Genomic DNA, 20,904 nt, shown 5'->3' on the forward strand with positions numbered 1-20,904 from the left:
CCCGGGCCCATGTAAACCTTTTTATATGCTTGTTAAGCCTTTTCCAGGATTGTTAGAATTTTCTTCAGAGTGTTTCCTGTTTGATTTGATTCTGGGTATGTTATATTTAAAATTCTTTCTATTTGATCCCTGGTACCAAAAAAATAAATAAATAAAATAAAATTCTTTCTAGCATGTAAAATACAAATGATTAAAAATGAGCAGAAATTTCAGGAACAAAACGTTATGCAAGGCTTTCATTAAATTAGAGTATGAGATGTGTAAGATTTTTAGAATCAGAATTTATTGCTTCTTTGGCTTAGTGACTATAATTGGGTAAATTCTACCTCTTTGCTCTTTATTTGCTCTAGTCATTATGCTTCACTTTAAAAAAGGCTCCAATCTGAGGTCATTGTTCTGTAATCCTCCCAGCTGGAGGGAGCCACTGTTGTTTTCCTATATATCTTTTCATTCTTTTTTCCGTGAGATACATGTTGAATATGACCCATTGGTTGATTGATTGATGGATTGATTGAGATGGGGGGTCTCACTATGTAGTTCAGGCTGGCCTTGAACTCATCATGTAGCCCAAGCTGGCCTAAAACTTTTGGCAATGCTCCTGCCTCAGCCTGCTGAGTGCCAAGATTATAGACATAGGCCACACACTTGGCAAATGTGACAAATTTCAAAACAAATTATTTTGTACAAATTTATGTAATAACTAAACTGAGGTCATTTTTAAAAAAACAATTTTTGTTTTAAACTGGGCATGGTAAAAAACAAACAAACAAAAACTGGGCATGGTGGGTGTCAGGTAAAAGGCCGAAGACCAAGACCAGACCAGGCCACAACAAGCCTTTATTAGGGGAACAGATCTGCCGGGCTGCCTCTGAACAGAGGAGAGACAAAAGCAATATAGCCAGGATAGAAAGTCCCTTTTATAGGGGCTTGTAGGAGCTGAGGTGGGGTTGAGTGAGGTAGTGGCTAGGGACTGGAGGAGCCTGTGACATCACTAGTTGCTAGGAGGAGAGCAAGTATTAGGTTACTTTTTTGGTGGGAGCAGGGGCGTGTTGGAAAGAACATAGCTATTATGTACAGCGGCCACCCTAAATTGGAGGGAAATCTATCAGTGGCATACATCTGTAATCCCAGCACTCTGGGAGGCTGAGGCAGGCAGATCCCAAGCTCAAGCCCATCCAATCCTTTTTCAAAATTAAAAACATTTTTTTCTTTTTTTTTGGTACCGGGGATCAAACTCGTGACCCTGCGCTTGGGAGGCAGGCGTCAGAACCACTGAGCTAAATCCCTGGCCCCCCAAAAAATTTTTTTAAAGAGGGAAGACTGGAGTTGCTCATTGTGAAGGTCTTGGGTTCAATCCCTAGTGCCATAAAAAAGGGAAAAATCAGCTGGGGAGGAATAATAGAGTGAAATGAAAATAAAGGACCAGAATCCAAGCATATAGAATGAAGACGAAATGCGACTATTTTAAGAATCACGACCTTTAGGGCATGAGTACAGGCAAGGAAGTTCCTCTTCTTGTCTATGTTTTAAAAGAGTCACATCCACATCAAAGAGACATTTCCATGCCCCCAGGGAAGCTGGCAGGGGAGGGAGTTAGCTGGGTTACTGCCAGGAAGGGGCACATTGTGGCAGTTGAGTATGTGGGAAACAGGAGGCAGGGACGGGCCCAAAAGAGACTCTCAGGAAGTTAGTTCCATTCTTTGGCCCTCCCCACCGTTCTTCATTTTAAAGCTGAGTTTCCCAATTTTCATTTGAAAACGACCTTTATGAGTTTTGTTGATCCAGATAATAGTGTGTCTAATATTACTTTGTTTTCTTCAAATTGATACACAAACAAAAACCTGAGGTGGAACTTGTGATCCTCCTGCCTCAGCCTCCGGGAGTTCTGGGGTCACAGGCCTTAGCCACCAAGCCTGGCTGAGGCCCCTTCCTAATAGTGCCCCCCACTTTGAAAACTGCCTTATGTGTAACCTTCCAAGAAGCAGAGGTTCAAATCTCACTGGCTATTTATGGGCGGAAGCAGTCTTGAGGAGCCTCAGGGTGTCGCAAGGTTAGAGAGGGATAAAAGCATGAGGTTTTAAATAGGAAAATGCATGCACGACTCTGAGGACTCCCCATCTCTCAGAGTTGGCGAGAGAATAGCTCTGCGGGCCACCTGGATGTCAGCCCAATGAGAATTTCCTGGCTGAGGCTGCCCAACTTTCATGACAACCCTGTAACAGGACCTGCAGGATGGCCTAAAGGTAGGACAAGGCTCATGTCACTGGCTCCAAAGGTGTCACCTAAGAGCCAGGAAAATGGTGCCAGAGAAGGGGGAGGTGGCAGAAGGCTGGGTGAAGGCAGGCAAGTTTGAGAGCTTGTATTTCTAAGAAAGGAGAGATAGAGAGAGGAAGAAGAAGCGGGGGAGGGGAGGGGAGGGGAAGGGGAAGGGGAAGGAGGACATACTGGACAATGGGTCTGTGTGGTGAGCTGGCTTAGCCAGACCCCTAGCTTCACAGCCCCCTCCGACTCCCCTCCCTTCAGTCTTGTCCTGTTTGCTTTTACTTAACTCTCTCTCATGTCAATCAAGCCCCCAGTGGCAGAAATCACATCAGGAAGAGTGACTTTATGCGGCCTAAAATCTCTTCATATTAATTTCAGAGTCAGATGAATCTCCAAGAAAAAAGCTCAATGATGGCACTTATTTGTGACATTCTTTTTTTTTTTTTGGTACTGGGGGTTGAAGTCAGGACCTTGCACTTGCCAGGTAGGCTCTAGCACCACTGAGCTAAATCCCCAGCCCCAAGGAATTGCTTTTTTTTTCTTTTTCCAATACTGGGGATCAAACTCAGGACCTTGTGCTTGCTAGGCAGGCACTGGAACCACTGAGCTAAATCCCCACCCCTGACATTTCTATTTTTACACCTGATTTCCCTGCTTCCTCACATACGATGTCAGTGTGGCTTTCTCAGTGCCTGAGAGGACCCGAGATCTTCAGAAGACTCCTTGGTCCCCACTCACTGAAGTCCCTCACTTTTTGTGGGAATAGTACTAGGACTGAACCCAGTGCCTTCACACTGAGCTACATCCTCAGCCTTTTAAAAAAATGTTTTATTGAGACATAGTCTTGCTAAATCACTAAGTTACCCAGGCTGCCTTGAACTGGCAATTCTTCTGCTTCAGCCTCCCAGAGTGCTGACATAATAGGCGTGCACCACCACACCTAGCTTGGCCTCTCTACCTTGAAGAGAAAAAACACTCCCACACATCAGCCAATGACAAGAAGCTGTCTTTATTGGGTGATTTTTAAAGACATTGCCTTCAGGGGGCCCTTACGGGGTCATCAGGGCATACCCACCACCAAAAAGGCTGTGGAGTGTCTTTTTATCCTCACTCAAGCAATGAGCAAATTGCAGCAGTGTTTCAGAGAAATTAGTAAATTAGTTTGGGGTAGGATGCAGAGTTTCCCATTCCCAGGGTTCTGGAGGCCTTCCAGCTGAGTGTTCCTTCCTCTCTTTTCTCCAAGGACTGGGGCTTTTAAGAATGTACCATTTCCTGGAATTCTAGAACAGAAGAGGCGAGAACAGGGTCAGTGGGGTTGGCACTTTATAGATGTGTCCTCACCATGAGGGTTCTGAAGAGGGAAGGAAATGACAAAGCACATTCTCAGATGACAAGCGTGGTCCCCTTGGAAGCCACCAGAGGAAGAAAACTGGGTAGCACATCTCTATAGCATCCCATCTCTCTGCATAATCTTCCTTAACACGCATTTTCACCTTTAGAACTCACCAACCCGATCACCTCTCTACCAATGAAGGGATTCTGTGTAGCTGTGTAGTGCAGTCTGTGAACATTTACCTTTTAGCCTGGTCAGTTTAAGACAAAAATGGGAGGTTTTCTTCCTTTATTCTGTAGCAGTATGTTGCATTTTCAGGGAATAATAGGGTGGATCTTTGAACAAACTTGTCTCTATTGAACCCTAAATTTATTCCTGGAAGTTTATGTTACTTAAAGAAAGATGATGGTAATACTAAGTTGTTGGGTCGGGGATTTAGCTCAGTGGTTCTGGCGCCTGCCTCGCAAGCACAAGGTCCCAAGTTCGATCCCCAGCACAAAAAAGCAAAAAAAAAAAAAAAATAGTAAGTTGTTAATGCTGTAGGTTGAAATTGAACACTAGGATTTGCTTTATATTTGTTGTTCGTTTTGTTTCTTCTTTGCAGTGCTGAGGATTGATCCCAGGGCCTTGATTGATCCCAGGGCCTTGCACATGCTAGGCAAGTGCTCTGCCACTCAGCTACATCTCCAGCCTATTATACTCATTGGTAAGCTTGGTCTCTTTGGAAATCTTTCATGGTTATATATAAATAAATCAATCTTCCCATGCCTAAACTATTTTCACGAGCCATATATAGAAACTGCAGCCCCTGTTGTAGTAAGCTATAGTGACGTATTTTGAAGGATTTAAAGTAACACTTTTAAATTTCAAATTAGTGTCACTAACAGGACCAGCCTAGATTCTGCTGAGTTGGCACAAAGTCTGTACAAAGCATAGCAGCAACGTGGCAAAACCTAGTGACGACGATTTCACAACCATGCAATGAGGATAACATTCCAATGCAGGGCTTTGCACACAGAAGAGTCCATAAATGGTGTCCTCTTTTTAATATGGTCCACTTGCTGGGCTCATGACTAATCAAATGTATGTACTTTGTTTAAACCCTTGAAAGGTAAGAGGATTTTGCACGAAAGCCAATAGAGCCTTTGATGTGGGACACCCTGGAGAATGCCAATCTGTCACTTACTTGGAAGGCTCAAATCCCACTGGTGGAAGCCCTTGCATTATTTTTAAAGTACATCAGAGCACCTTGCAAGTAACGGGCCAGGTGGTTAGGTAGTGTCCTCATCAGGTGAAGGAATTCTTCTAGGTCATAGAAAATGACCAGAGGACTAGCTGCTATGGCATATCCCAGGCATCATGCCAGATTTTTGCTGCTGTTGTTGTTGGTAGTGCTGAAAATGGAGCCCAGGGCCTTACACTTGCTAAGGATATGCTATACTACTGAGCTACGTGCCCGCAGTGTCAGGATTTTTATTCACCACATTGGCATCCTCACTTTTAATCTCATTTTACAGGTGAGAAGACTGAGGCTCAGCAAGATTAAGAAAGGGGGCTTTAACCTCCACCTGCCTAATACCATGGCCCAAGCTCCCACAGGTGCTCCCTCAGGTAAGGTGTTTTAAACCGCGTGTGGTTATAGACGTACCATCCGCCCCAATTTTCCCATCGCCATCATTATCTGCAGCGGCCATCAAAGACTTGGTTTCTGACTCGGTGAGTTCTCTAGCACTGCTCTCAAACTTCTGGAGGAAAAACCTAAGGGATAATAAAGATTGACGGGAAATTTCTAAAATTTTCTATTTTCTTTCCTTCTTCCTTCCCTTTCTTCTCTTTAAGCCCACCACTCTTTCCAGTAGTCATAATAATCAGTCAAGATCTTAGCAAGCAAAGATTTCCTGTGCTGTAGAAGCCAACGGCAGACATTTATTTTGAACAGTTTTGTTAAGTCCATCAGCCAAAGGAAATCTCTTAAGCTAAGGACTCTGCACTTAGGTCTTCAGCACCGTGTTTGGTGCTTTGTGTTGGGGAAAATACAGTCCACTGACTCCATTCCCTGCTGCCACTGAAGATCCCTGAGAACACTGGGCCCCTGCACCCCCAGAAGCCTAGCAACGTTAGGGTGCCCGGGACAAAGCTTACTTAAGCTCGTCTTCATCCAGGTATCCACTCTGGTCATTGTCTATGAACCGGAAGACATCCTTCACCTGACTGGCTGACATCTTGGTGAGGCCTGATGTTTGGAAGAATTTTTGGGGTTCGAAAGTATCTGGATCTAAAACACAGAGAATGGGTTGGTTATTTTGATGCTCCTTCGGGCACATTTTATATTTGGGCTATGGGGCTGAAAACAAAGATTATTTAAATGACTTTCATAATACCCTTGAGGTACAGGGATGCTTGACTGGCCCAAAGCCTTGAGATGGCATCCCAGAGTCACCCATCTCTGGCTCTCGCTTCCCCAGCTGCCCCTCTCCACTGGACTTTCCCCATCTCTCTTCTGCCTCTCTCCCTCCACCCCAACAGGCTGTGCATCCAAGTCCTCAACATTGCTGGTCTAGGGCCAGGGATTTAGCTCAGTGTTTCCGTCACCTGCCTCGCAAGCACAAGTTCAATCCCCAGTACCAAAAAAATAAAATAAAATAAAATAAAAAAGAATAATTGCAACATCGCTGGTCTAATTAGTGGAGGAAATGCAATCACTGGATTCAAGCAAGGTTAAGTCACTGTACTCTCACTTTTCCTAAGTTTTTTTCATCTCACAGTAATGTGACCACGTGCTGAGATCTCATAGTCCCATCACTGTACCTGTCTAATTCCTAGCAGTTTCATCCTCTGATTCTGTGGATCATTCAGCAAAGCTCACATGCTTGTTCCTGTTGCTTCACTGGAGGTGAGAATATGGGAGAAAACCCCACACCTGTCCCATATGCCCTTTACCTTGGCATTCCTGCAGGGCAGCTGCAATGTCATCAGGACTAAGCACGTCTGTGATGCTCATCTTTTACCTAGTCACATAGAATAAAGGAGATGTGACAAATGGCAAACAGGAACACACACATCTGGGGAATATACTGCTCATGCTCACCCAAACTATATTGCTTGTCTAGAATGAATTTCTCTCTCTCTCTCTCTCTCTCTCTCTCTCTCTCTCTCTCTCTCTCTGTGCTGGAGATTGAACCCAGGAACTTGTGCATGCCAGCAAGTGCACTACCACCGAGCCACATCCCAGCCCCTGTCTAGATTTTTAAAAATATGATAAGCATTTGTGTATGAAGCAACGGAGCAGGATATTCAAACAAAAACTAGACATGGGGAAAATCCCAGACTCTTCAGCTCACTGCCTTCTCCTGAATAGATTTCAAAGATGACATTTTCAAACACGACCCAAAGAATGACTTGATTCAGTTTTCTTATAAAAAATTATGTACACATCATCAATCACTTACATAGGCAGCTACAAATCACTCCAAAACAAACCATGTTGTAAATGCCATAGCATTTTCAAACATCAACTAGAGAATGTTGCAAATTCCATGTGGGAAAGGAGGCAGCTTGAGCTGCTGCTGAGTTCTGTGGAAGCCATGCTGGGCCCTGGAGGGTGGGACTCAGGTGAAGGAAAGCCACCGGAGGTCAGAGTCCTTCCAGGTATCAAAGCCAGAGGAAGAGAGAGATCTGAGCGCGACATGCACAGCCCTCCCACAAATGCTTGGAGAGAAGAAGAGCTCGAGGTCTGGCAAGGCCCACCAGCTACTTACCCTTTTAGATTTCCCCTCCAAGAAGAGTCAGGGGAAAAAACAGAGTTGAAGGAGCCAAACACAGATGCGCTTTTGCTACCTTACTGACCTACCTTATATAGGATTGAAAAAGTGATAGTTACAACCTCTTAGATTTCCTTTTCAGGGATCAAGTGGATGTAGATCAGATGTCTTACTAATTAACCTTTTTTTTTTCTATTTATAGCTCAAGGGACCATGGGTGGGAACAGCCAATTTTAAAACAAACCTCAACAAACCTTAACTAAGGTTTCAATTCTGCAAATGAACCCCATTGGCAAAGAGTAGAGAAGATACTGGAGGCCTGGTGAGGAGGAGGAGGAGGTGGTGGCTGAAAGGAGATCAGCACACATAGGGGTGCTCTGTAAACTGAAAATGCTCCCCAGATGTTAGTGGCTGCTGTTGAGGCAGGTCTGCTTTCAGCTGCTAAAATTGTGGGTGTTGGGGGCCACTGTGTCTTGGGACGGCAGAAGGTGGGAGATGTGTGGATCTTCTTCTTTTTGTGGCTGTGGATGCCTTTCAGCACTGCCTTCCTGGCCTTCAAAGCATTTGCTTTGGCTTCAGCTTTGGGAGGAGCAGAAGCTTCCTTCTTTGCCTTTGGCGCCATCTTGGTAAAAAAAAAAAAAAAAGTTGTTTATTTTCTTAAGTGCAAACATAGATCCCATCTCACAATCAGGAGCAACCGGTAGCTTAGAGTCAGGAACTCTAGAGAGGGGCCTCAGACTTTCCCTGGATGCTGATCTGCAAGATCACCTTCAGGTGCTCTCCTCCACCCCAGCACTGTACTGCCTTGGTGGCACCAAAGACCAGTTTGTCCCAGGGATACCTAACGCATCTCATAGACTACCAACCCTCAGGCCTGCACCATATCCATCTCGCTCACATTTTACTTCCTAATGTAAGGTATGAGCAAGCTATATGGTGAATGTTTAGATTTTTAAAAATTATTACAATAAAAGACACACTGCTTTTAATCCACTTCAAAGCATTCCCTTTTGCCTCCAACACACTTTACCACTTTCTGAAGCAGTTCTGGAAGTCCTCTTTCCTGAGTGTCTTTACAAATTGTGATAAACAACACAGTTAATGCTGCTGCTGAGCGCCATCCAACAGAAAGGCAGACTGAAAAGCGTGACGGTGTGTCTTCATCCACATTAGTCACCAGATCTGGCACTGTGAAATTTCTGACCCCAAAATCAAAATGACCGTGAAGGGGAAACATTTTGAATCATGTTCGGACATTGAGGCTCGGACAGAACAACATTTTCTGAAAGAAGATCTCCAGAGCTGCTTTAGAAAGTGGCAAGAATAATGGGATAAGTGTGTTCCAAGCAAGGAGGAGTATTTTAAGGATGATTGATGGGAATGTGTCTTTTACTGTAATAACTTCTAAAATTTTAAGCATTCACAATATATACATTTTGATCATCCTGTGTGCCTAGCACAGGCCTGACCTGCATTGGATGTTTAGTAATTCTTTGATAAAAGAACAGATTAAAACAGTGAAAAGAACTTGAAAACACTAACCTACCCAGCTCTTTAAAAATCTTAAAATGAGTCTCAAGAGTTTTGATCTAGATTTCCAATATTAAGTTGCCATAGAAACCAGAGGAACACTTTCTTTCCGTGAAAGTATTTACAATTGTCCATAAAGAAAGAAACATCAAAGAAAGCTCCCCATTTAAATGAAAATATCACATGGATTAAGATGTTCTGGCTGTTTTTTCTGATAGAAAATAGAGGTGACCAGGCTGGGGATTTAGCTCAGTGGTGCTGCCACCTGCTTCGAAAGTACAAGGTCCAGAGTTCAATCCCCACTACCGAAAAAAAAAGAAAAGAAAATAGAAGTGCCAGAGACCCAGCAAACATGTTTGGAGGTGGGCATAATTGGTTAGGACAGTGCAGTGTGTTTGGCCTTCTCCGGTTGGGCCTAGGTAGAATTAGAGACAAAATTTAGGCAAACTGAGCCAGGCATGATGGTGCACATCTGTAATCCCAGAAGCCTGGGAGGCCGCGGAGGGATGATCACAGGCCTAGACAACTTAGCTACTTAGCAAAAGGCTTTCTCAAAATAAAAAATAAAAAAGGGGAACCGGGCATGGTGGTGCATATCTGTAATCCCAGCACTTGGGAAGCTGAGGCAGGAGGATCGCTGTGAGCTTGAGGCCAGCCTAGTGCGTTCAGGGCCAGCCTGAACTACAAAGTGAGACCCTGTCTCAACACTCCGCCCACCCAGGAAAAAGGGTCAGGGATGCAGCTCAGGATGAAGGCCCTGGGTTCAATCCCCAGTATGAAAAAAAAATTAGGGAAGCTGACAGCTATGAATGAAGTCCTGGCTCCCAGGCTGACTGTTACATTGGTTAATGTTTGGCTTCCTGGACTATTTGGTAGAGACAGGGACCTGACTTGCTGCAAGTTCAACTTGTAGAGAGCAGGCTCACTTCCTGGGCCTGTTGCTATAGATCAGGGGTCACAATTCTGTTCTGGCCTTTGTCCAGTTCTGTATTCAGCCTCTCATTAGGACACTTCTTATCCCATTGTAAAAATTCAGAAAGAGTGTTCATGGAATAAATGGACTGACTCTCTATGCAAATTTAAGCTAGTCTCTCGCCTTCAGTCTCCATCCCCCTTTTTAACAGCGGTGACGGTATACAACCTACTCATATAGGCATTGTGCTTGATACACCAGGAATGAGAAGGAATTAATGGCCGCTCCTTTCAGGCTGGTATTGACCTCCCACATGCTAGGCAAGCACTCTACCACTGAGCTACATCCTCACCCTGCATTTCAGTCTTTTTAAAATGAAGATATTCCAAACCAGGCATGGTGGTGCCCACCTGTAATCCCAGCACTTTGGGAGGCTGAGGCAGGAGGACCTCAATTTGAAGCACACCCTGGGGAACTTAGAGAATCTAAAAAAAAAAAATGCAGGCAAAAACTCCTGTGTTGTACTAGAAGGGAGTAGGAGACGGGAGTTACATTTCAGGGGAGGATAGAGGCTGGAAGTCGGGAGGCCCTGGGGTTGATAATGTTTTCTTTCTTAATCTGGGGGCTGGCTACATGGTTGTGTTTGTGGAAATTTCTCAGGTACTTTTCTGTCGAGTGGGTTTTATTCCAATAGCAGGTTGACTTAAAAAAATAAAAAAGGTTGTTCTCCCCTGTGATGTTGGCTTGAGGTGTGGTAGTTGGAGGTAGTACGTTGGACACTGGCCAGCTACTTCTGTCTTCCTGTACCTGGGGTGATGGATGGCAGGGCCCTTCCAGGCTCCCATCACATGAGACCTTGGCACTGCACACAGGGCCCCTTGCATTCACATAGGGGAGTGAATGGAGTTGCCTGGCAGGACTCATGAGGTGGCCGTGCCCTGTGACCAAAGGAGGTTGCTCCACCGTGAGGAAGGGAACATCATTCTGCCCCATCACAGATGGCCCCTGCCCGGCCCATCCACCCCAGCCCTCTTGGTTTTCTCTCTAAGGCACCTGTCGTGCTCCGAGATGAGCTGTTTGCTCACTTTCCTGCTTGTTTATCATTCTCCTCCTCCTCCAAACGGAAGCTTCCGGAAGGTAAGGACTCGCTGTGTGGTAACACTCAGACCCCAGAACTTGGCATTTGATTCTCTGGAGGCTCCAGCAGCAGGAACTAGCGGCTAAGTGTTCACAAAGTGGACACAGTGGTGGTCTGAAGTCTTATTTAAATAACAGCCAGTGTGGCTTGGGGTTTCCCACGCAGAGAGAGAGAGAGAGAGAGAGAGAGAGAGAGAGAGAGAGAGAGAGAGAGAGAGGGAGAATCAAAGGGGAGGGGAGGGAAGAGAAGAAGGGACACCAGGCTTTGTGTGGGACGTGTGAATCACGCAACTGCCTGGCACGGACAGAAAATGGGGACAGTTACTAAACGTGTCATCAGAATTGCTAGAGAGACTGATGTGGAAGACGAATTGCAGAGGAAACTCTTCAGTGTTTTACAGGGTCACAGAAAAATTAAGGGAGACTGTCGGGAGCAATGCTCCATAATTTTAGGGGAAATCATTCGGTTAGCCTAGTTCTCCCGCCTACAGCCCAGCTATGGCATTCCGAGAGTAACTCCATTTTGGCCTCGGGTCACAACTGAGACCTCAGTGATCCTGTGATGCTGTGATTCTCCAGGGCAAGATTACACCAGCTGAAGACATCCTGGGAGGAACAAAATCCTCATCTACTCAGTTCCTCATTGTTCTTGGATTGTTACACCTTGTTTGTCCCCATGTACTGAGCTCTCCGTCCTGAGTCATTTGTTCCATTTGTTTCTCCCCATGTACTGAAGTCTCTGCAAGTCATTTGTTACATCTGTTTGTCCCGATGTACTGAATAAAGGTGCGGTAAACTGGGGGCTTTCGTCTTTGCCGCCCAGAGCAGCACTGATCACACTCAAAGCTCAGCTTCTTCTCAGTCTCATTTTTCTACCTTTCCTGTATAGTAAGTTAATCCACCTTGTGCTGCCGTGGCTTGCAGGAGACCAGGACTCACTGCACAGGTTCTAGTAACGTCCCCTTTCCCTGTTCCCTACAAGAGAATACTAAATCCTAGATATGGGCTGTTACTGGGGATTGAACCCAGGGCCTTGGCGCTAAGCTTCATCCCAGCCCTTTTTATTTATTTTGTGACAGGGTCTCACTAATTCCCTGGATTGCTCAGGCTGGGCTCCAATTTGTGATCCTCCTGCCTCAGCCTCCCAGAGTGCTGGAGTTACAAGCATGTGCCACCATGCCCAGATAAAGGCCTAGCTTCTTAAGTGTGGGTGATGAAATAGCAAGACCCACAGAAAAGCAGCTTCTGACAAGTTAGAAAAGCTAAAAAGAAAAAAAAAATCTGACTTGCAGCATGTCTCTGTGTGGTGAGATGGGGGATCTAATTACAGGAGTGTGTTTATTTATAAATGAGATTCTTCTCTAGAAGGGGGTTTCCTTTCCTGCTCAAAGAGACTCAACAATGACTTGTTTAGTAAGATGACACAAGAGGGAGGGCTTAGGACAAGCTCCTTAGCAAGGTGAAGATACTGCTCTTTACTAAGAGAGACTGTAAAATACATCAGGGCTGAGAAAGAAGGGCAGCTGGCAGGCTTCCCAAGTGAATGGATGAATGGCAGAGTGGTGGTAGACCCCAAGAGGACATGACCCATGTCTATAAGCGCTGACTGCTCCTGGGTTGACCGTTCTCATGAGCCCTGGACAGCATGCATCCCTTGTCACCTCCTGAGGGTTAGGAATGAAATAAGGCCCAGGATGACTACTGCTTACATGCTCTGTGGGGCCAGTGCAAAATGAAGGTGCAAGTCTCCCCATTCAGAGTTATTAAGACTTTTAAGTCAGAGTGATAATATATCATTGCGTCATTTAGTTATTGCAACAGCTCTGTGAAATTTCATTGTTCCCGTGAGGAAAAGGAAAGCTGACAGACACTCCAGTGGCTGGGTCTGTAGCTCAGTGGTACAGTGCTTGCTTAGCTTGCACAAGGCCATGGGTTTGATACCTAGTACCAGGAAAAAAAGTAAGATTCAAGAAGAGACAGTGACTGAGAGCAAGACTTCAGATCAAATAGCTACCTACGTGGGAGAGCCAGAACTCATCCTTGGAATTTTCCTTGCTGCCAAATAAAAATTCCCAAGATGGTAGGCTCCTGGATTTCTATAACCTCTTATTGACCTTAAAAGCTAGAAGAAGACAAGTTTGCTGTACCATTTTTGGACAAAAAACATTAAACACACTTTCTGACATAGAACCATCCACCAAACACATGGGCCTTTGGCAGACATTTAAGGTCCAAATTGTAATTCTCTCTCTCTCTCTGTTAAATAATTTTGAAAGTATTATTAAAAGCATAACATCTGTGTGTTATAGACATGCAAAAACAGAATAGAAAAAGAATGAGGAGAAGGGAAATCATAGGAGATGGAAAACAAAAAATGAAGAAGAATAAATACACACGGCCCCGTCACTAGAAATGATTGATGTAGCCAGGCATGGTGGTGGATTTCTATAATCCCAGCATGCTGAGAGGCTGAGGCGGGAGAATCACAAGTTTTAGTCCAACCTGGGCAACTTAGCAAGACCCTGTCTCAAAATAAAAAACAATAAAAAGGGCTTGGGATGTAGCTCAGTGTGGAGGCCCTGGGGTCAGTCCTCAGTTCCTCAAAAAAACCCACAAAAGCTAAACTTGCAGTGTATTTCCTTGCAGATATATTCATTTAAAAAATTGTAAAACAGAGCCAGGGATTTAGCTCAGTGGTTCTGCTGCCTGCCTCACAAGCGCAAGGTCCTAAGTTTGATCCCTGGTATAAAATAAAAAAACAAAAAAACCCCTTAAAACAATGAAATGGATCATAAACTTAATAGCTTGATTTGTCACTTAACATATTATGAACCTTTTTCCTTGTTGGTAAGTACAAATTTATATACAGTATTGTGATTTTTAACGACTATGTATAATTCTCTTGTGTAGGGCTGGAGGTGGCTATAACTTATGTCATCAATCCCCCATTATTGAACATCTAAATTATTTTTGTACTTTTACTATTACAGTGAGCAGTGGGAGGAACATATCTATAGCTAACTCTTCAGGCCCAGCTTTAGCTGTTATATTTTGGGTATGAATGTGCCACAAGTGTCTTATAATACTTGTTGATTCAACCAATACTTATTCAATATCAGACACTGCTAGATGCTGTGTTTAAAACAATGAGCAATAAATTGCCTGGTTAATTTAATCTGATATCACATTCAGTGGTTGGTGTGTGTGGCAGAATTTCTAGAATGTCCCTCAATATCCCACAGCCTGAACCCAGACTGGTGATTGTTAAAAAAAAAAAAAAAAAGCAAAAATAGAATCACACTAATCATGACTAAATGTATAGTGAGAAATTACTGCGGGAGCTTATTTACTATGTGGAAGATTTGCATTTTAGTCATTAGATCAAAAAGGGTCCACTGGAAGATGCTAAGCAGGGTGTGGGGAGCAACTAGATTTGCATTTTCAAAAGGCCCTTGGGCTGTGTTATGATTAAGATCCAAAATGTCCCCCGAGATACTCCTGGGTGTGGAGGGTGGTTGGATCACAGGGGCGCTGTACTCATCAGTGGATTCATCGGTTCTGAGTTCATAGCTGTGTGTGCTCTTAGAAGGTGGGGCCTGGTTGGAGGTGGTCACTGGAGTCATGAACCGGAAGGCTGTGTTTTTGTCCTCAGCTCCTTCCTTCTCTCTGCTTACTGGCCACCATGACGTGAGCAGCTTTCCTCACCATGGAAATTCCTCACATGACTAAAAATGTGAGCCAAATAAACTTCTCTTCCTTTAAATTGTGGATGTGGGGTGTTGAGTCCTCTTAAAGGTGCCCTCACTCACTGAAGACCAAACCTCAGGGCCACTGGTAGTGGAAGATGAGCCCAAACCAAAGGCAGAGAGCCACCAGGAAGGGCGACAAAATGAGAAGAATGTGATGCCCATGACCTAGTGCTGCAGGCTGAATTGTGTCCCCTGAATCCGTAAGTTGAAACCCTAACCCCTAGTCCCTCAGAATGTAACTGTACTTGGAGACAGGGCCTTGAAAAAGATCATTAAATTAAATGAGACCCTCAAGATGTGCCCTAATCTAATCCAATTGGTATCTTCCAAACGAGAGGAGACTGGGCCGGGGATTTGGCTCAGTGGTTCTGCTGCCTGCCTCAAAAGCGCAGGGTCCCAAGTTTGATCCCTGGTACCAAAAAAAAAAAAAAAAAAAAGAGGAGACTGAGCCCAGCATGGTGGTACACACCTGTAATCTCAGGCCTCCAGGAGGCTGAAGCAGTAGGAACTCCAATTTGAGGCCTGCCTGGGCAATTTGGCAAGAACATATGTCAAAATAAAAAATAAAAAGGGGGACTGGAGATGCAGTGTAGTGTGAAGACGCTGGATTCAATCCCTCAGAGCTGGAAGGAAAAAAAGGAAGAGGGGGCTGGGGCTGAGTGTGGTGATGCGTGATGTGAACCTGTAATCCCAGCTACTTAGAAGGCTGAGCAAGAGGGCTGCAAATGTGAGGCCAGCCCGGGCAACTTAGACCCGGTCTCAAAATTTAAAAAGCATAAACAAATAAATAAATAAGCAAGCAAGCGAGCTGGGACACACCAAGAGACGCCAGGGACCCATGTGCACGGAGGAAAGGCCACGTGAAGACACAGTGAGACGGAGGCCACCTGTAAGCCAAGGAGAGAGGACTCGGGAGAAAGCGACCCTCTTGACCCCTACATCTTGGATTTCCAGCCTTCAGAACTGTGAGGCAATACATGTGTGTTGTTTAATCCGTCCAACTGGTACTTTATTTTGGCAGTCCTAGCAAGCCAGCACACTCAGAGGAGAAGCAGCTGGTCCTTACAACAGGTGGGGGCACTCCCGGTCCTCATCCTTACACCAAGGGGCCGTGCAGCATGAGCACGAGCAGAAGTGGATCAAAGAATACAGAGCCCTCTGTCACCTGAGACCAGGACAACATCTGCTCTCATGGTTACCACTGCCCATGCCCCAGGGAGATTCTTTACATCTCTGGCTCTATGTCCTTAAAACAGCAGATGACCGTGTTCCGTGCCAGAAGGATTTGTAGGCTGTGCCATACCTGACCCATGTCATTTTCTCTCAGACATGGAATACAATAGATTTCTGTATCATGAAGTATCATTTTTGAGTAGTGCTGGATGTCCACTTCTCCCCTTCTTTTGGTGTTTTAATTTATAGTTTCAGAGGCACCCAGAGATTAGTGTGGTATTTTCTCTTTTTTTGGTACCAGGGATCGAACTTGGGACCTTCTGCTTGCGAGGCAGGCACCGGAACCACTGAGCTAAATCCCTGGCCCAAGCATGGTATTTTCCAGAACTACATGTGGTGGCTTGAACAGTGTGATGTCCCCCCACAAAGCCTCATGTACTCCTATGTGAGGCTTCTAGAAAGTGATTGGATTATGGGACTTATAGCTGGCTTGTTATTAGGAGGTAGGGCCTGGCTGGAAGATCTGGGTTACTGGGGGCATAACCCAGAAGGGTTTATCTCCTTCCTGTTTCCCCCCTTTGCTCATCCTACTTCCTGGATGCCATGAGGAAGCAGCTTTCCTCTGCCCAGGCACACCCATGCTGTTCTGCATTGGAGCCAGCCAAGTATGGACTGAAACCTCTACTTGTGGTGAGCCAAAGTAAACCTCTCATCCTTTAAGTTGTGGGGGTCAGGTACTGGGTCTCAGCTATGAGAAAGTAACTAAGACAGATGGTGAATTTTTATGTCAATATGAGTGGGCCAGGGGTGTCTAGATTAAACATGGCTGCTGGGTATGACTGTAAGTGTGTTTCTGAGTGACATCAGCATTTGGATTGGTGGCCTCAGGAAAGGGATTGCTCCTCCCAGTGCAGTAGGGCATTGTTCCATCTTTTGAGTATGCAAAGAGAACAAGAGGTTGAGGAAGAAAGATCTGAGGAATTCATCCATTTTGTTTGTTTGGTTGTTTTGGCTTTTTATACTGGAGATCAAACCCAGGGCCTTCACACTGAGCTTCATCCCACCCACCCTTTGTGACAGGTCTCCTTAAGTCACTAAATTGCCCTGATTGGGCTTGAATTTGCAACCCTCCTGCCTCAGCCTCCCAGAGTGCTGGGATTATAGATGTATGCCCCCATGCCCTGCTACATTATTCCCTTTTTTCCTGCCTCACTGCTAGAGCTAAAACATCTCATCTCATCTTTTCTTGCATTTGGACTGGGACACGAGGCCCCCACATACACACCCTGTGATAGTTTACCGATTGTGTCAACTTGAGTAAGAAATGCCTGACTAAATTGGATCAGCATAGTTCTGGGTGTGGCTGAAGGGCTTTACCACCTGGAGTGGGGGTGGTACCACCCAAAAAGGGTTGTAGCTGGGTGGGGTGAAAGAGAAAGTCAGGCTTGCTCCCTGCTGCTGCCATCTGCTTGCCACACCATGGACTGTTTCTCCTCTATGAGGCCCCTCTGCCATGCTGCCCTGCCTTGAAGCCAGCTGACTGTGGACTGAAACCTCTACAAACTGCAGAAATAAACCTTTCCTCCTTTAACTGTGGCTATTGGGTATTTTGTCTTAACAATAAGTAAAGTAACTCAGATAGATTTTGGTACTGGGAGTGGCTCTAGATCAACAGAATTGTAAAGATGAAATTCTTTGATAACTTTAGGGGTTCCTGAAGTTGGCTCTCTAATTTGATGAGAGCTAAAGATGCCATGGTCTCTCCTTCTGAGCGGGGGGGGGGGGCATACTGATAGTCCTTGGTCTGAACTGTTTAGAGTAATACCCAGTGTAGATCCATTTGATTATCCTAATTCACCACTTGTGAGATGTAAGGAATTTAGCAACTCTGTTAACACTTTTGTCAGAGTGGGAAATATAATGATGCTGGCTGATTGCCCTAGCATCTCTGGAAAAACTAGTGAAGGAAAACAATGAGCTCAAAACGTCCACAGGAAATCTAAAGTCTTCTAACTGGAAGGACAAATTAATAAAGAAAAATGAGAAGCTCAAAGATAAAAATTCCCAGCTCCAGACACATAAAGAATATAAAAGTTTCAAAGTGTGTCCTGAAAGAGAATCTCTTTTCCTCTAGCCACATGGCTGAAATGGCAGAAACCCAAACACAGGCCCTCATAATTGGACTGGCTGAAATACAGCGTAAGTTTAATGCTCAGCCTCGAAGGGGATGTGAAGTAAAGGTGAGGGCACTGATCGGAAAAGAATGGGATCCAGTAAACTGGGATGGAGACGTTTGGGAGGATCCTGGGAGGCTGCGGATGTTGAGCTCCTAGGCTCTAATGAGATTATTTTGTCCCAGGAAGAGATTTCCCCACCCACAGTGGCAGAGGCACCCCCACGCCCACCCCCTGTGGTGTTGGCCTCTGCTACTGCACCTGAGGAAACTAATCCTGTGCTGACCTGGCATGGCCATGCTGACACTCCCCAGGACCCACCCTCACCACCCACTTTTGCCTCTAGGCCTATAACCAGGCTCAAATCCCAGAAGGCTCCTAAGGGTGAGGTACATAGTGTGACACATGAGAAGGTCCACTATCCTCCCAACAAACTTCTTGGCTTTTCTAATTCCTATAAGCAGAGGCCTGATGAGCAAGTGTGGGAATGGATTTTATGGGTGTGGGATAATGGTGGGTAAAACATACACCCGGGTGAGGCTGAGTTTGTCCTTAGGGGTCCATTAAGCAGAGATCCTGAGTTTAACATTGTAGCTCATGGAATTTTTTTTTTTTTTGGAGCTCATGGAATTTTTTTTTTAAGGTGTTAGTAGTTTATTTGGCTGGTTGGCAGAAGTATGGATCAAAAGATGTCTAATGAGTTAGAGAGGCTTGATATTCCATGGTTTACTGTTGAGGGGATTCAGAGGCTTGGGGAAATGGAAATGCCGGGTGGACTTGTCAAGTTGAACCTAATCCACCACACGGGGATGATGCAGAAAACGTATCCTTCACTAACACCTTGAGAAACAGATTCATGAGGGGAGCACTGGCATCCCTGAAAAGCCCGGTCATTGCTCTTCTCTGTATGCCAGACCTCACAGGGGGGACCATGGTTGCTCAATTGGGGAACTTAAGGGGAATAGGTTTCATGAGATCTCAGAGTGGCAGGGGTCAAGGACAGCACTTAATCACCAAAGGCAAGGTTCAGGTACCTACCATAATGGAGTTCAATGATCAGACTGGTCTGACACGTGTAGATCTATGACATCAGCTGATTAGCCACAGTGTTCCTAAAAGCGAAATAGGAAACCTACACAATTTTTATTACATTTAAATGATAAAAAATTTAAGGGAAAATAAACAGAAACCTATTTCAAATCGTAGTAACAGGGAATCACAGCTCCTCGAGCAGTTCCTGGATCTGAGCCAGTTTACAGACCCAGAACCCATTGAATGAAAGGGAGGCTGGGTCCCTTTGAAGAAGGTGCACCACCAAAAATTTATAAGTCAGCCTTTCTCCCCTCCTTCCCCAAAGAGACCTGAGGCCTTTTTCCAGGGTAACTGTACACTGGGGGAAGGGAAATGGTCAGACACTTGGGGGACTATTGGACACTGGCTCTGAACTAACACTGATCCCAGGGGATCCAAAATATCACTGTGGCCCTCCAGTAAGAGTAGGGGCTTATGGAGGTCAGGTGATCAATGGAGTTTTAGCAAAGGTCCGACTCACGGCAGGTCCCGTGGGTCCTTGAGTCCATCACCCTGTTCCAGAATGCATAATTGGGATACATACACTTAGTACTTGGCAGAATCCTCACATTGGTTCCTTAACCTGTAGTGTCAGGGCTATTAGGGTTGGAAAGGCCAAATGGAACCCATTAGACTTGCCTTTACCTGGTAAAATAGTAAGCCAAAATAGCATAACATTCCTGAAGGAGCTGCAGAGATTAGTGCCATACCAAGGACTCGAACGATGCAGGGGTGATGGTCCCCACCACATCTCCATTTAATTCTCCCACTCGGCCTGTGCAGAAGACAGATGGGTCTTGGAGAATGACCCTAGATTACAGTACACTGAATCAAGTTGTGGCTCTTGATTGCAGTAGCTGTACCAGATGTGGTTTGCTTGCTTGTGCTGATTAACGCATCTCCTGGTACTTGGTGTGCAGGTGTTGATTTGGCAAATGCCTTCTTCTCCATACCTAGCCATGAGGCCCATCAGAAACAATTTGCTTTCAGCTGCCAAGGCCAGCCATTCACCTTCACTGCCCTACCTTGGGGTTATAGTAACTGCAGCCCTGGGTCACAACTCAGTTTGCGGGGATCTTCATTGCCTTTCTCTCCCACAAGGTATCAAACTGGTCCATTTAATTGATGATATTGTGCTGATTGGACCAAGTGAGCAGGAGGCAACAACCACTCTGGATTTGTTAGTAAGGCATTTTCAAACTGGAGGATGGGAAATAAATCCAACTAAAATTTAAGGTCCTTCTACCTCAGTGAAAATTCTAGGAGTCCAGTGGTCTGGGGCATGTAGAGATATTCCTTCTAAGGTAAAAGATAAGTTGTTGCATGTGGCTCCTCCTACAACCAAAGAGACACAAAGCCTAGTGGGCCTATTTGGATTTTGGAAGCAACGCATTCCTCACTTAGGTGTCTTACTCCAGGTCGTTTACCAAGTGGCTTGGAAAGCTGCTAGTTTTGAGTGGGGCCCAAAACAAGAGAAGGCTCTGCAACAGGTCCAGGATGCTGTGCAGGCTGCTGTACCCCTGGGGTCACATCATCCAGCAGATCCAATGGTACCTGAAGTGGCAGCGGCAGGTAGGGATGCTGTTTGGAGCCCCTGCAGGGCCCCATAAATGAATTGCAACAGAGGCCTTTAGGATTTTGGAGCAAGGCCCTGCCATCATCTGCAGACAACCACTCTCCCTTTGAAAAACAGGTCTTGGCCTGCTATTGGACCTTAGTGGAAACCAAACGCTTGACCGTGGGGCACCAGGTTACCATGCGCCCTGAGCTGCCCATCATGAGCTGGGTATTATCTGATCCA

At 45.3% G+C, this 20,904-nt stretch overlaps 1 protein-coding gene across 1 annotated transcript; it reads right to left on the reverse strand.

Moving 5' to 3' along the window:
* Positions 1 to 3,304: 3,304 nt before the first annotated feature.
* Ocm (oncomodulin) lies at positions 3,305 to 19,164 on the reverse strand. The gene is made up of 6 exons (XM_004840465.3): positions 19,071 to 19,164; positions 7,611 to 7,978; positions 6,536 to 6,603; positions 5,738 to 5,870; positions 5,244 to 5,353; positions 3,305 to 3,542 (listed from the first exon to the last, which is right to left on the reverse strand). The coding sequence occupies exons 3-6, from the start codon at positions 6,594 to 6,596 to the stop codon at positions 3,517 to 3,519; spliced, it is 330 nt and encodes a 109-aa protein (XP_004840522.1). The 5' UTR covers positions 6,597 to 6,603; positions 7,611 to 7,978; positions 19,071 to 19,164; the 3' UTR covers positions 3,305 to 3,516.
* Positions 19,165 to 20,904: the final 1,740 nt, after the last annotated feature.

Source organism: Heterocephalus glaber, unplaced genomic scaffold, assembly GCF_053883595.1.
Source record: "Heterocephalus glaber isolate CG9 unplaced genomic scaffold, H.glaber_assembly_v1.0 deba00001610, whole genome shotgun sequence".
In the NCBI taxonomy this organism is placed as follows: domain Eukaryota; kingdom Metazoa; phylum Chordata; class Mammalia; order Rodentia; family Bathyergidae; genus Heterocephalus; species Heterocephalus glaber.